This window comes from Phyllobates terribilis, unplaced genomic scaffold, assembly GCF_046119375.1.
Source record: "Phyllobates terribilis strain yellow unplaced genomic scaffold, ASM4611937v1 Scaffold_8__6_contigs__length_399053987, whole genome shotgun sequence".
In the NCBI taxonomy this organism is placed as follows: domain Eukaryota; kingdom Metazoa; phylum Chordata; class Amphibia; order Anura; family Dendrobatidae; genus Phyllobates; species Phyllobates terribilis.
In genome coordinates, this window is record NW_027362768.1 from 188,467,973 (window position 1) to 188,480,014 (window position 12,042).

General features: G+C 49.9%; 1 protein-coding gene across 2 annotated transcripts in view; it reads left to right on the forward strand.

Annotated features, from left to right (window-relative positions):
* The window catches only part of MIGA1 (mitoguardin 1), a 64,449-nt gene that overhangs the window by 1,316 nt on the left and 51,091 nt on the right, over positions 1–12,042 (forward strand). For both annotated transcript variants that reach the window (XM_073643931.1, XM_073643932.1), the window contains exons 2-3: positions 9,729–9,840; positions 10,559–10,748. In XM_073643931.1, coding sequence (XP_073500032.1) covers positions 9,757–9,840; positions 10,559–10,748 — 274 coding nt within the window. In that variant the 5' untranslated portion in view covers positions 9,729–9,756. The remainder of the gene's footprint in view (positions 1–9,728; positions 9,841–10,558; positions 10,749–12,042) is intronic.

Consider the following 12,042-nt stretch of genomic DNA (forward strand, 5'->3'; position numbering starts at 1 on the left):
TCTGCAGAAATCCCCCCATACCCCAGCACGCCCGCCACGCTCTGCAGAAATCCCCCATACCCCAGCACATCCACCGCACTCTGCAGAAATCCCCCATACCCCAGCACATCCACCGCACTCTGCAGAAATCCCCCCCATATCCCAGCACGCCCGCCGCACTCTGCAGAAATCCCCCCATACGCCAGCACGCCCGCCACGCTCTGCAGAAATCCCCCATACCCCAGCACATCCACCGCACTCTGCAGAAATCCCCCCCCATACCCCAGCATGCCCACCGCGCTCTGCAGAAATCCCCCCCATATCCCAGCACGCCCTCCGCACTCTGCAGAAATCCCCCCATACCCCAGCACATCCACCGCACTCTGCAAAAATCCCCCCATACCCCAGCACATCCACCGCACTCTGCAGAAATCCCCCCATACCCCAGCACGCCCACTGCGCTCTGCAGAAATCCCCCCATACTCCAGCATGCCCACCATGCTCTGCAGAAATCCCCCCCCATACCCCAGCATGCCCACCGCGCTCTGCAGAAATCCCCCCAGCACGCCCACCGCGCTCTGCAGAAATCCCCCATAACCCAGCACGGCCGCCGCGCTCTGCAGAAATCCCCCTTAACCCAGCACGGCCGCCGTGCTCTGCAGAAATCCCCCCATACCACAGCACACCTGCGGCGCTCTGCAGAAATCTCCCCATAACCCAGCACACCCGCCGCGCTCTGCAGAAATCCCCCTATACCCCAGCACACCTGCCGCGCTCTGCAGAAATCCCCCCCATACCCCAGCACTCCTGCGGCGCTCTGCAGAAATCCCCCCATAACCCCAGCATGCCCGCCGCGCTCTGCAGAAATCCCCCCATATCCCAGCATGCCCGCCATGCTCTGCAGAAATCCCCCCCATACCCCAGCATGCCCACCGCGCTCTGCAGAAATCCCCCCATACCCCAGTATGCCCGCCGCGCTCTGCAGAAATACCCCAGCACGCCCACCGCGCTCTTCAGAAATCTCCCCATACTCCAGCACGCCTGCCGCGCTCTGCAGAAATCCCCCCCATACCCCAGCACGCCCGCCGCGCTCTGCAGAAATCCCCCTATACCCCAGCATGCCCACTGCGTTCTGCAGAAATCCCCCCATACCCCAGCATGCCCACCGCGCTCTGCAGAAATCCCCCCATACCCCAGCACTCCTGCGGCGCTCTGCAGAAATCCCCCCATAACCCCAGCATGCCCGCCGCGCTCTGCAGAAATCCCCCCATACCCCAGCATGCCCGCCATGCTCTGCAGAAATCCCCCCATACCCCAGCATGCCCACCGCGCTCTGCAGAAATCCCCCCATACCCCAGCATGCCCGCCGCGCTCTGCAGAAATACCCCAGCACGCCCACCGCGCTCTTCAGAAATCTCCCCATACTCCAGCATGCCTGCCGCGCTCTGCAGAAATCCCCCCCATACCCCAGCACGCCCGCCGCGCTCTGCAGAAATCCCCCTATACCCCAGCATGCCCACTGCGTTCTGCAGAAATCCCCCCATACCCCAGCACGCCCTCCGCGCTCTGCAGAAATCTCCCCATACCCCAGCATGCCTGCCGCGCTCTGCAGAAATCCCCCCCATACCCCAGCACGCCCTCCGCGCTCTGCAGAAATCTCCCTATACCCCAGCACGCCCGCCGCGCTCTGCAGAAGTCCCCCCATACCCCAGCGTGCCTGCCGCGCTCTGCAGAAATCTCCTGATCACATCTGACATATGGACTCTATTGCAACCTGTAAACACAAATAACTCCCGTGAAGCCGCCCGCAGCGCTGGAGGGAATGCACACATCCGGAAAGATGCCGGCGTGCACCGGTCCGGTCCGTTTTACACACGAGATGTCGCTTGCCCACAATGTGGAGGGCAGTCACAATCTACGCACACGACTTGTCAAAAAATGTATAAACTTTAGTGTTGAGCGAGTATGTTCTGTCCGAGTATGCTCCTCGGGCCGAGCTCCGAGTATTTACAGCTGCTCGGTGATATGGTTGAATCGCTCCCGTGTGCATGATTTGCAACTGTTTGACAGCTTTATTACATGTGATTGTCTATTTCTTACACATTCCTCACATGTAATAAAGCTGTCAAACAGTTGCAAATCATGCACACGGGAGCGATTCAACCATATCACCGAGCAGCTGTAAATACTCGGAGCTCGGCCCGAGGAGCATACTCGGACAGAACATACTCGCTCAACACTAATAAACTTTGGTCGTGTTCAGACGAGGTATGAAAACCCGTCCGCGGTGCTCCGCATGGCCGGGCGTCTCGTCCGTATCCATGTGTCCACTTTACACAAGGACAATTAAAAATGAAAGAAAAATACAAGATCTTGTTCACTAATTAATCGCAGCAATGGATTCACTAATAATGGATGCAGTGTGAATGGTGCCATGCGGCTGCCGTATTTCATAACTCACACATTGAGATTGAGGAGCAGATATCCCCCAGGTATACGGAGCAGGGGAGGGCACGGTGTGATTTTTGCTCTTAGATTATGCAGAATATTGCAGAAAAAAGTCCTTTGTTCCATTGATTATAAAGGGGTTTCTTTAGGGGGGAGGGGTGGAATCCACTTTAAAATCCTTGTCAGAAATCCTATGTGACAATAGGGCTGCTGCTGATCATTGTATCCTCCACACACAAGCCCCTCGTCTTCAGGATCCACCGGGATCTGCTCACTGGTTCTAGAGATTTGTGATTCAGTTATTCCCAACCATAATGCAAAAGATGTGCAGATCGCTGGGACCCCCAGTCTGAGAGCGGGACCCTGGAACGCCCGATGGGAGTGGAGTGGTGGACTTTTGTGTCTGACCTGTGCTCCGCTCCATCAGGACGTCAGAGCCGCGTTCACGGGGTCAGTGGGGTCTCCGCAAGTTCCCACCTGTCCTGTGGATTAATGGTGGGAGCACGCGTGACAGATTTCTGCAGTGTGTGAATATACTCTGGTGGTTTCCAGTGTGTCTGTGTATATTTGTCTAAGGCCACGGCCCCACTATCAGTATCTGGTCAGTATTCGGTCAGTATTTTTTCTCAGGAGTGGGAGCCAAAACCAGGAGCGGAACAATCAGAGAAAAGGTAGAATAGAAACAAGTCACCAATTCTGCATTTATCACCCACTCCTGAGAACAAATACTGACCGAATACTGATCGAATACTGAGAGTGGGGCTGTGGCCTAAGGGCTTATTCACACGTCAGTATTTTGTGTCAGTCTTTTTATGCTAAAACCAGGAGTGGAACTATAATTGAATGATTGACACCTGTTCTGTATATGGAGACGCTCCTGGTTTTGGGAAAATACAAATACTGATGAAATACTGATCAAAAATACTGATGTGTGAATAAAGCTGGTGATTTTGGGACAAGTTTTCCATGAACTGCACCCAAAGAGTTGATTTCTTTTAGCAGCAATTTTGCATCACATAAATGAAAGGTTTTGGGGTTTAGAAAGTGCATAAGAAAACGAACCAAAAATCCCGGCAGAAACACCACAAGCCGGAGAGAAGCCGATCTATACATTGCACAGATCTATACAGTGGTGGCCAAAAGTATTGGCACCCCTGCAATTCTGTCAGATAATACTCTGTTTCTTCCTGAAAATGATTGCAATCACAAATTCTTTGGTATTATTATCTTCATTTAATTTGTCTTCAATGAAAAAAACACAAAAAGAATTGTCCTAAAGCCAAATAGGAAATAATTCCTCACCAAACCTAAAAAAGGGGGTGGACAAAAGTATTGGCACTGTTTGAAAAATCCTGTGATGCTTCTCTAATTCGTGTAATTAACAGCACCTGTAACTTACCTGTGGCACCTAACAGGTGTTGGCAATAACTAAATCACACTTGCAGCCAGTTCACATGGATTAAAGTTGACTCAACCTCTGTCCTGTGTCCTTGTGTGTACCACATTGAGCATGGAGAAAAGAAAGAAGACCAAAGAACTGTCTGAGGACTTGAGAAACCAAATTGTGAGGAAGCATGAGCAATCTCAAGGCTACAAGTCCATCTCCAAAGACCTGAATGTTCCTGTGTCTTCCGTGCGCAGTGTCATCAAGAAGTGTAAAGCCCATGGCACTGTGGCTAACCTCCCTAGATGTGGACGGAAAAGAAAAATTGACGAGAGATTTCAACGCAAGATTGTGCAGATGGTGGATAAAGAACCTCGACTAACATCCAAACAAGTTCAAGCTGCCCTGCAGTCCGAGGGTACAACAGTGTCAACCTGTACTATCCGTCAGCGTCTGAATGAAAAGGGACTGTATGGTAGGATACCCAGGAAGACCCCACTTCTTACCCCGAGACATAAAAAGCCAGGCTGGAGTTTGCCAAAACTTACCTGAGAAAGCCTAAAACGTTTTGGAAGAATGTTCTCTGGTCAGATGAGACAAAAGTAGATGGGAAAAAGCATCAACATAGAGTGTACAGGAAAAAAAAGAGACATTCAAAGAAAAGAACACGGTCCCTACAGTCAAACATGGCGGAGGTTCCCTGATGTTTTGGGGTTGCTTTGCTGCCTCTGGCACTGGACTGCTTGACCATGTGCATGGCATTATGAAGTCTGAAGACTACCAACAAATTTTGCAGCATAATGTAGGGCCCAGTGTGAGAAAGCTGGGTCTCCCTCATAGGTCATGGGTCTTCCAGCAGGACAATAACCCAAAACACACTTCCAAAAGCACTATAAAATGGTTTTAGAGAAAGCACTGGAGACTTCTAAGGTGGCCAGCAATGAGTCCAGACCTGAATCCCATAGAACACCTGTGGAGAGATCTCAAAATGGCAGTTTGGAGAAGGCACCCTTCAAATATCAGGGACCTGGAGCAGTTTACCAAAGAAGAATGGTCTACAATTCCAGCAGAGCATTGTAAGAAACTCATTGATGGTTACCGGAAGCGGTTGTTCGCAGTTATTTTGGCTAAAGGTTGTGCAACCAAGTATTAGGCTGAGGGTGCCAATACTTTTGTCCGGCCCATTTTTGGAGTTTTGTGTGAAATGATCAATGATTTGATTTTTGCTTCATTCTCTTTTGTGTTTTTTCCTTGCAAGCAAATTAAATGAAGAGAATAAGACCAAAGAATTTGTGATTGCAATCATTGTCAGGAAGAAACTGAGTATTATCTGACAGAATTGCAGGGGTGCCAATACTTTTGGCCACCACTGTATGTAATTATTTCTGACCATAACCCCTGTAGCCTCTGTCCTCAGGGTGGGGTCTAGGAGCCTCACATTGGGGGACGTCCTGTGCCCCCTGCTGCCCGTATATTATTATTACTCTCATCCCTTCTTCTGTCCTTGTGCCACATGGGCCGCACACGGAGCCGTTCAGTATAGGGGCTTGTTCACACTGACATCTTTGTGATTTTACATAAGGAATAAACAGCCACAGCGTGCACTCATATCATCCGTTTTTCGGGCATCATCCTTTTGGCGTCCGTCTTTCTCAGACCTATTGCGGTGATTACACAGTATTAGGCCTTTCACTATTTTTTAATTGTGGCTGTATAAATCCTCTACACAGATGAGGAATCTATTTTTCATGCTCTTGTCTGAACACAGCCCTAAAAGGAACCTGTTGGGAGGATTTTACTACTTAATGTGGCAGCACCTCTGTATATAGGATCTCTGTCTTGTGTAATCCAATGTCCCAGCTCTGAGAAATCCAGCTTTGAAGCCACATGCAAATTAGTCTGGAAATGCATTGGGGGCGTGTCCATCTACTGAGTCCACTGACACACCCTGAATGCACTTCCAGGCTAATTTGCATATGGCTTCAATGCTGGATTTCTCAGCGCTGACACATTGGATTACCACAAGACAGGGATCCTCCAGCTTCTTGTACTACGACTATTTAGTTATACCTCCAAGTAGTCGTCCTGGCTGGTTTTCTTTAAAGGGGTTTTAAAAGGGAATGCTATAATCTCTGCTGCAGAGATCACATCCATGTTACCGCTGCAGCCGATCACTGGCCTCGACAGTATCATGCTGTCAAGGCCAGTAAACATCGCAGCACCGCCTCTGAGACTAGTGATTGGCTGCAGTGGTCACGTCGATATGACTTGTAAATGCCAGAGACCACCACAGCGGCCTTTGGGATTATCACGTGAGTTGTACTTTTTCTATTTTGTCTTAATATCTATATAATGAGGTGCATGTACTATGTATTGCAGTGTTAATGCACCTTGCGGCCTCTCGGGGGCGCTGTACACAGTACGGCCATACAGTGCACAGCTCACACACCGGGCTGCAGGTTCATCCATCTGCCTCTCTCGTCAACACAGGTGCATGGCCGGTACAGGAATGAGCTCTCTCTTTGTCACCAGCTGGGGGCGCTCTTCTACCGTTTTCAGATTTCCCCTATGGAATAGATGAAGAAACATTTGTCCTATGTAAGAACTAGTCCATAATTCAGACTGGACCCCATCCCCAGCGCTGCGCCTCCTCTGGCCGATCCTACAGTTACTTTTCTGATCTGAACTAAAGCCTGGATTGGGGTCTTTACACGTAGTATTCAGTATTGGATGTCACTCATACTTGGGCTGTTGGGAGTTGTAGTTCCACAGCACATGGCACAGGGGTGGCCGGGATGTACAGGAGGAATTCTGAGCACGGATCATTTTTTTGGCCGGAGATGTTATTTTTCGGGAATTCTTTTATCTGAAGGGAATAACTTGCTGATAGCTGGAGGTCCGACTGATGAGATCTCCAGAGATCGGGGTCCTGCAGTTCATTCTTCACTAGAGCGACAATGCGCATGCTTGACTATTTCTGGCAGCCGCATAGTCAATGAACTTAGTGGAGGCCACGCATGCGCACGTCCACTCCACTCAGGACAGGGCTGCAGAGCATCGCTCTCAGTGGTCGGACCTCCATAGATCAGGAAGTTACCCCCTATCCTATAGGTGAGGGGAAAATTATTTCAGTCTGAGGCAGTGGATAGGTGATGCCTATTAGATCTCTTGGACCCCCAACTATCGTCAGAACCAGGGGGTGACATTCCTGGTTCACCCCTGGACCTCGGCAATGAGGAGAAGAATGGAGCCGGTGGTTGTGCATCCACAGCTGATGGTGGTGAAGAGCAACGGCTCTCCATGATTGCCATAGACCTGAGCGGAGCATCACGGCGCATGCACAGCCATCTGCGCCCTTCATTCCCACTATATCCCCTACAGCAGCGCCTTTCATTCCCACTATATCCCCTACAGCTGCACCATTCATTCCCACTATATCCCCTACAGCTGCACCATTTATTCCCACTATATCCCCTACAGCAGCGCCTTTCATTCCCACTATATCCCCTACAGCGGCGCCATTCATTCCCACTATATCCCCTACAGCTGCACCATTTATTCCCACTATATCCCCTACAGCAGCGCCCTTCATTCCCACTATATCCCCTACAGCAGCGCCTTTCATTCCCACTATATCCCCTACAGCTGCACCATTCATTCCCACTATATCCCCTACAGCTGCACCATTTATTCCCACTATATCCCCTACAGCAGCGCCTTTCATTCCCACTATATCCCCTACAGCGGCGCCATTCATTCCCACTATATCCCCTACAGCAGCGCCTTTCATTCCCACTATATTCCCTACAGCGGCGCCATTCATTCCCACTATATCCCCTACAGCTGCACCATTCATTCCCACTATATCCCCTACAGCTGCACCATTCATTCCCACTATATCCCCTACAGCGGCGCCATTCATTCCCACTATATCCCCTACAGCTGCACCATTTATTCCCACTATATCCCCTACAGCTGCACCATTTATTCCCACTATATCCCCTACAGCGGCGCCATTCATTCCCACTATATCCCCTACAGCTGCACCATTTATTCCCACTATATCCCCTACAGCGGCGCCATTCATTCCCTCTATATCCCCTACAGCGGCGCCATTCATTCCCACTATATCCCCTACAGCTGCGCCATTCATTCCCACTATATCCCCTATAGCGGCGCCATTCATTCCCACTATATCCCCTACAGCGGCGCCATTCATTCCCACTATATCCCCTACAGCGGCGCCATTCATTCCCACTATATCCCCTACAGCTGCGCCATTCATTCCCACTATATCCCCTACAGCTGCACCATTTATTCCCACTATATCCCCTACAGCTGCACCATTCATTCCCACTATATCCCCTACAGCGGCACCATTCATTCCCACTATATCCCCTACAGCGGCGCCTTTCATTCCCACTATATCCCCTACAGCGGCACCATTCATTCCCACTATATCCCCTACAGCGGCACCATTCATTCCCACTATATCCCCTACAGCTGCGCCATTCATTCCCACTATATCCCCTACAGCTGCGCCATTCATTCCCACTATATCCCCTACAGCTGCGCCATTCATTCCCACTATATCCCCTACAGCTGCGCCATTCATTCCCACTATATCCCCTACAGCGGCGCCATTCATTCCCACTATATCCCCTACAGCTGCGCCATTCATTCCCACTATATCCCCTACAGCTGCGCCATTCATTCCCACTATATCCCCTACAGCTGCACCATTTATTCCCACTATATCCCCTACAGCTGCACCATTCATTCCCACTATATCCCCTACAGCGGCGCCATTCATTCCCACTATATCCCCTACAGCGGCGCCATTCATTCCCACTATATCCCCTACAGCGGCACCATTCATTCCCACTATATCCCCTACAGCGGCGCCTTTCATTCCCACTATATCCCCTACAGCTGCACCATTTATTCCCACTATATCCCCTACAGCTGCACCATTCATTCCCACTATATCCCCTACAGCGGCGCCATTCATTCCCACTATATCCCCTACAGCGGCACCATTCATTCCCACTATATCCCCTACAGCGGCGCCATTCATTCCCACTATATCCCCTACAGCGGCGCCATCCATTCCCACTATATCCCCTACAGCGGCGCCATTCATTCCCACTATATCCCCTACAGCGGCGCCATTCATTCCCACTATATCCCCTACAGCGGCGCCATTCATTCCCACTATATCCCCTACAGCGGCGCCATTCATTCCCACTATATCCCCTACAGCTGCGCCATTCATTCCCACTATATACCCTACACCGGCGCCATTCATTCCCACTATATCCCCTACAGCGGCGCCATTCATTCCCACTATATCCCCTACAGCGGCGCCATTCATTCCCACTATATCCCCTACAGCGATGCCATTCATTCCCACTATATCCCCTACAGCGGCGCCATTCATTCCCACTATATCCCCTACAGCGGCGCCATTCATTCCCACTATATCCCCTACAGCTGCACCATTCATTCCCACTATATCCCCTACAGCGGCGCCATTCATTCCCACTATATCCCCTACAGCGGCGCCATTCATTCCCACTATATCCCCTACAGCGGCGCTATTCATTCCCACTATATCCCCTACAGCGGCGCCATTCATTCCCTCTATTAGATGGCGCTTGTTGCATCTCAGCGCTGTGTGATTGGTAGAAGACACTTGGAACAATAAATGAGACACAGAAGGTAAAATCGGCCCAAAAATCGGATCCAGCACACTGATGAAAACTGGGCTTTTTTTTTTTTTGCATACGTGAAAAATCACATCACCCCCGAATGTCGTCTCCGTGCTGTGCTGGTGGACGCCATGAGTCATTATGCTTACACCTCGTATATACATACTGTATGCATGTATACAGATATGTGATCGTTTTATCCTCAGGACAAGTCTGATCTCACCAGAGGACACAATGGCGGAGACGCAGCACCCGCTCAGGATGGCCGCCCTGCGTGTCGTGGATTTCCCCCTGTCCCTCTACAACTCGCTCACGCAGGTAAACGGATGAAGGGTTTGGGATTGAACATCTTTTCCCTCCATAGAGTGAGATCAGGAGCTGCGTTACACCGCCATCATCTGCCTGTAAAATCAGAGCGAGCGCCAATCGCTGCCGTGTAACCTCTTAAATGCCGTTGGTAATTACGACAGAATTTAAGTGGTGTGATGGTGCTGGGGCGTCCATGTCAGCCCCCATTACGGTCCCCCACCCACAACATAATTGCAAGATGCAAATGGGTTTCTTGTTGAAGACCCCTATCGATACCATCTTGGATTCTCCTGGTAAGCCCAGCTAGGAGACCCTATTTTGTGCTGTATTCTGCAGTACGTGGCTATTGCAATATATGTAGTACATGCAATCACCGTTTTTAAACTATTAAGAAAAAAAAATACAAAAAAAGTAAGTTTATAGCACCACACCTTTCCCTGTCCAAAACACGGTAATAAAAAAATACGCAGAAATGATCTCGCCGCATTTTTAATACCTTTCTCAGCACTTGGAGCTGTTTTCCTTCTTTCCGTTCCATTTTATGGTAAAGTTGTCAGTGTCATTGAAAACTACAACTCGCCCCCCCCCCCCCCCCCAACCAGATAACGAGCCCCCGAAGTGCAAAGTGGGCGGAAATTAAAAAAGTTACAAAAGCACAAGATTGACAAGTGGCTTTAAGGGGTTAATATATATTTTTATTTCTTTATTTTAACTTTCTTTCTTGCAGTTTACGTTACTGCTGAAGTCGTCTCCCGGGCTGAAGACGATCTTCGCGGTCACCGCCGTCGGGACGGTATCTATTATTTTTCTGGCTCGTCGCATTAAAAGAAGGAGAGGGAAAATAAAAAGCCCAAATTCTTCCTGGGAGCCCGACAATCTCCTGCTGGACAGTACCAGGCATGCCGCCCTAGAGAAAGGTGAGTCCACGTCTGTAGACTTGTCCTCAGCGGTGCCAAGTGTGGCTGCAGCACAGAGTATTTCAGCAGGAGTGCTGATCTTATCCAGTGATGAGATTATATTTGGTGAGGGCAGGGTGGTGGTGTCAGGATGTCACCGAGGGAGAAGAGACCAGAGGAAAGGACACGGAGTTAGGCAGCGAGGGAGTAGGATCCACAGTAGCACAGAGTATTTCAGCAGTCGTGCACCGTTATGTAATCATCTTGTTGAGCGCAGGGTGGTTGTATCGGGATTTTATAGAGACAAGATGAGGGAGGTTATAGACGTAGAAAAAGAGTTCACAGCAGCACAGAGTATTTCAGGGGGGGTAGAGACCAGAGCGGGGGTCACAGTCAGAGTAAGGGCTCATTCAGACGGCCATTTTCTCACGCGTTTCATCCGTGATTTTGTTCAGAGATTCATCAGTTTTTCTCAAAAGAGAAAAAAAACAAAATAAAAGTTTCTGTACTTTCTCCCGTCCAGCACTTGGATGGCGTCCGAGTACGGTCCGATTTTTTTCACGGACCCATAGACTTGCACTGGTGATCGGATCGGACACGTCTCGGGGGGTTTTGCATGGACCATTCGGCCCACGAAAAAGTCATGTGAACAGACAATACTAGGCACGAGGTCTGTGCATGAAAAATGGACGTCTGAATGAGCCTTTAGATTGCCAGGGAGCAGGGTCCCACAGCAGCACAGAGTATTTCAGGGGAGGCATGTACTGATCGTTTCAAGGCAGTTTTACCTGTCCACATGTGATTATGTAAAAAAAAAAATAACAGGACTGCATAATGCAATAGGGGCAACGTCATGATGCAATGAGCAATGCTATGAGCAGTACAGAGGATTTCAGGAGTAGAGTGCTGACCTTGTCCACTCATGATTAAATTAATGTCTGTGGTATATCTGTGTCTGATAGATGCGTGGGCCAAACTCTGGGACCCAGAATGGGGAATCCTCTGACCCGCATCTCGCCGGGTCCATTCTCACCCTGGTGTTCCTGTAGCTCCCATTGAAGTGAATGGGGAGAGGTACTGCTGTGCTGGAGACGGGCACTGACCTCGGTGATGGGACCCACATCTTTTAGACGTTTATCCGCTGGATATGCTATAAGTGTCTACGGTGGGGAATGTCCCTTTAATGGTAGTAGGAAAGTCCCTAGCAGCACAGAGTATTTCAGGAGAGGATCTCGTCACTCGTGATGACGGTGTAGGATTAATAGAAGGCTCTGCAGTCACAGTTGGAGAAATAAGAGAGCGCAGGGTCCTGATT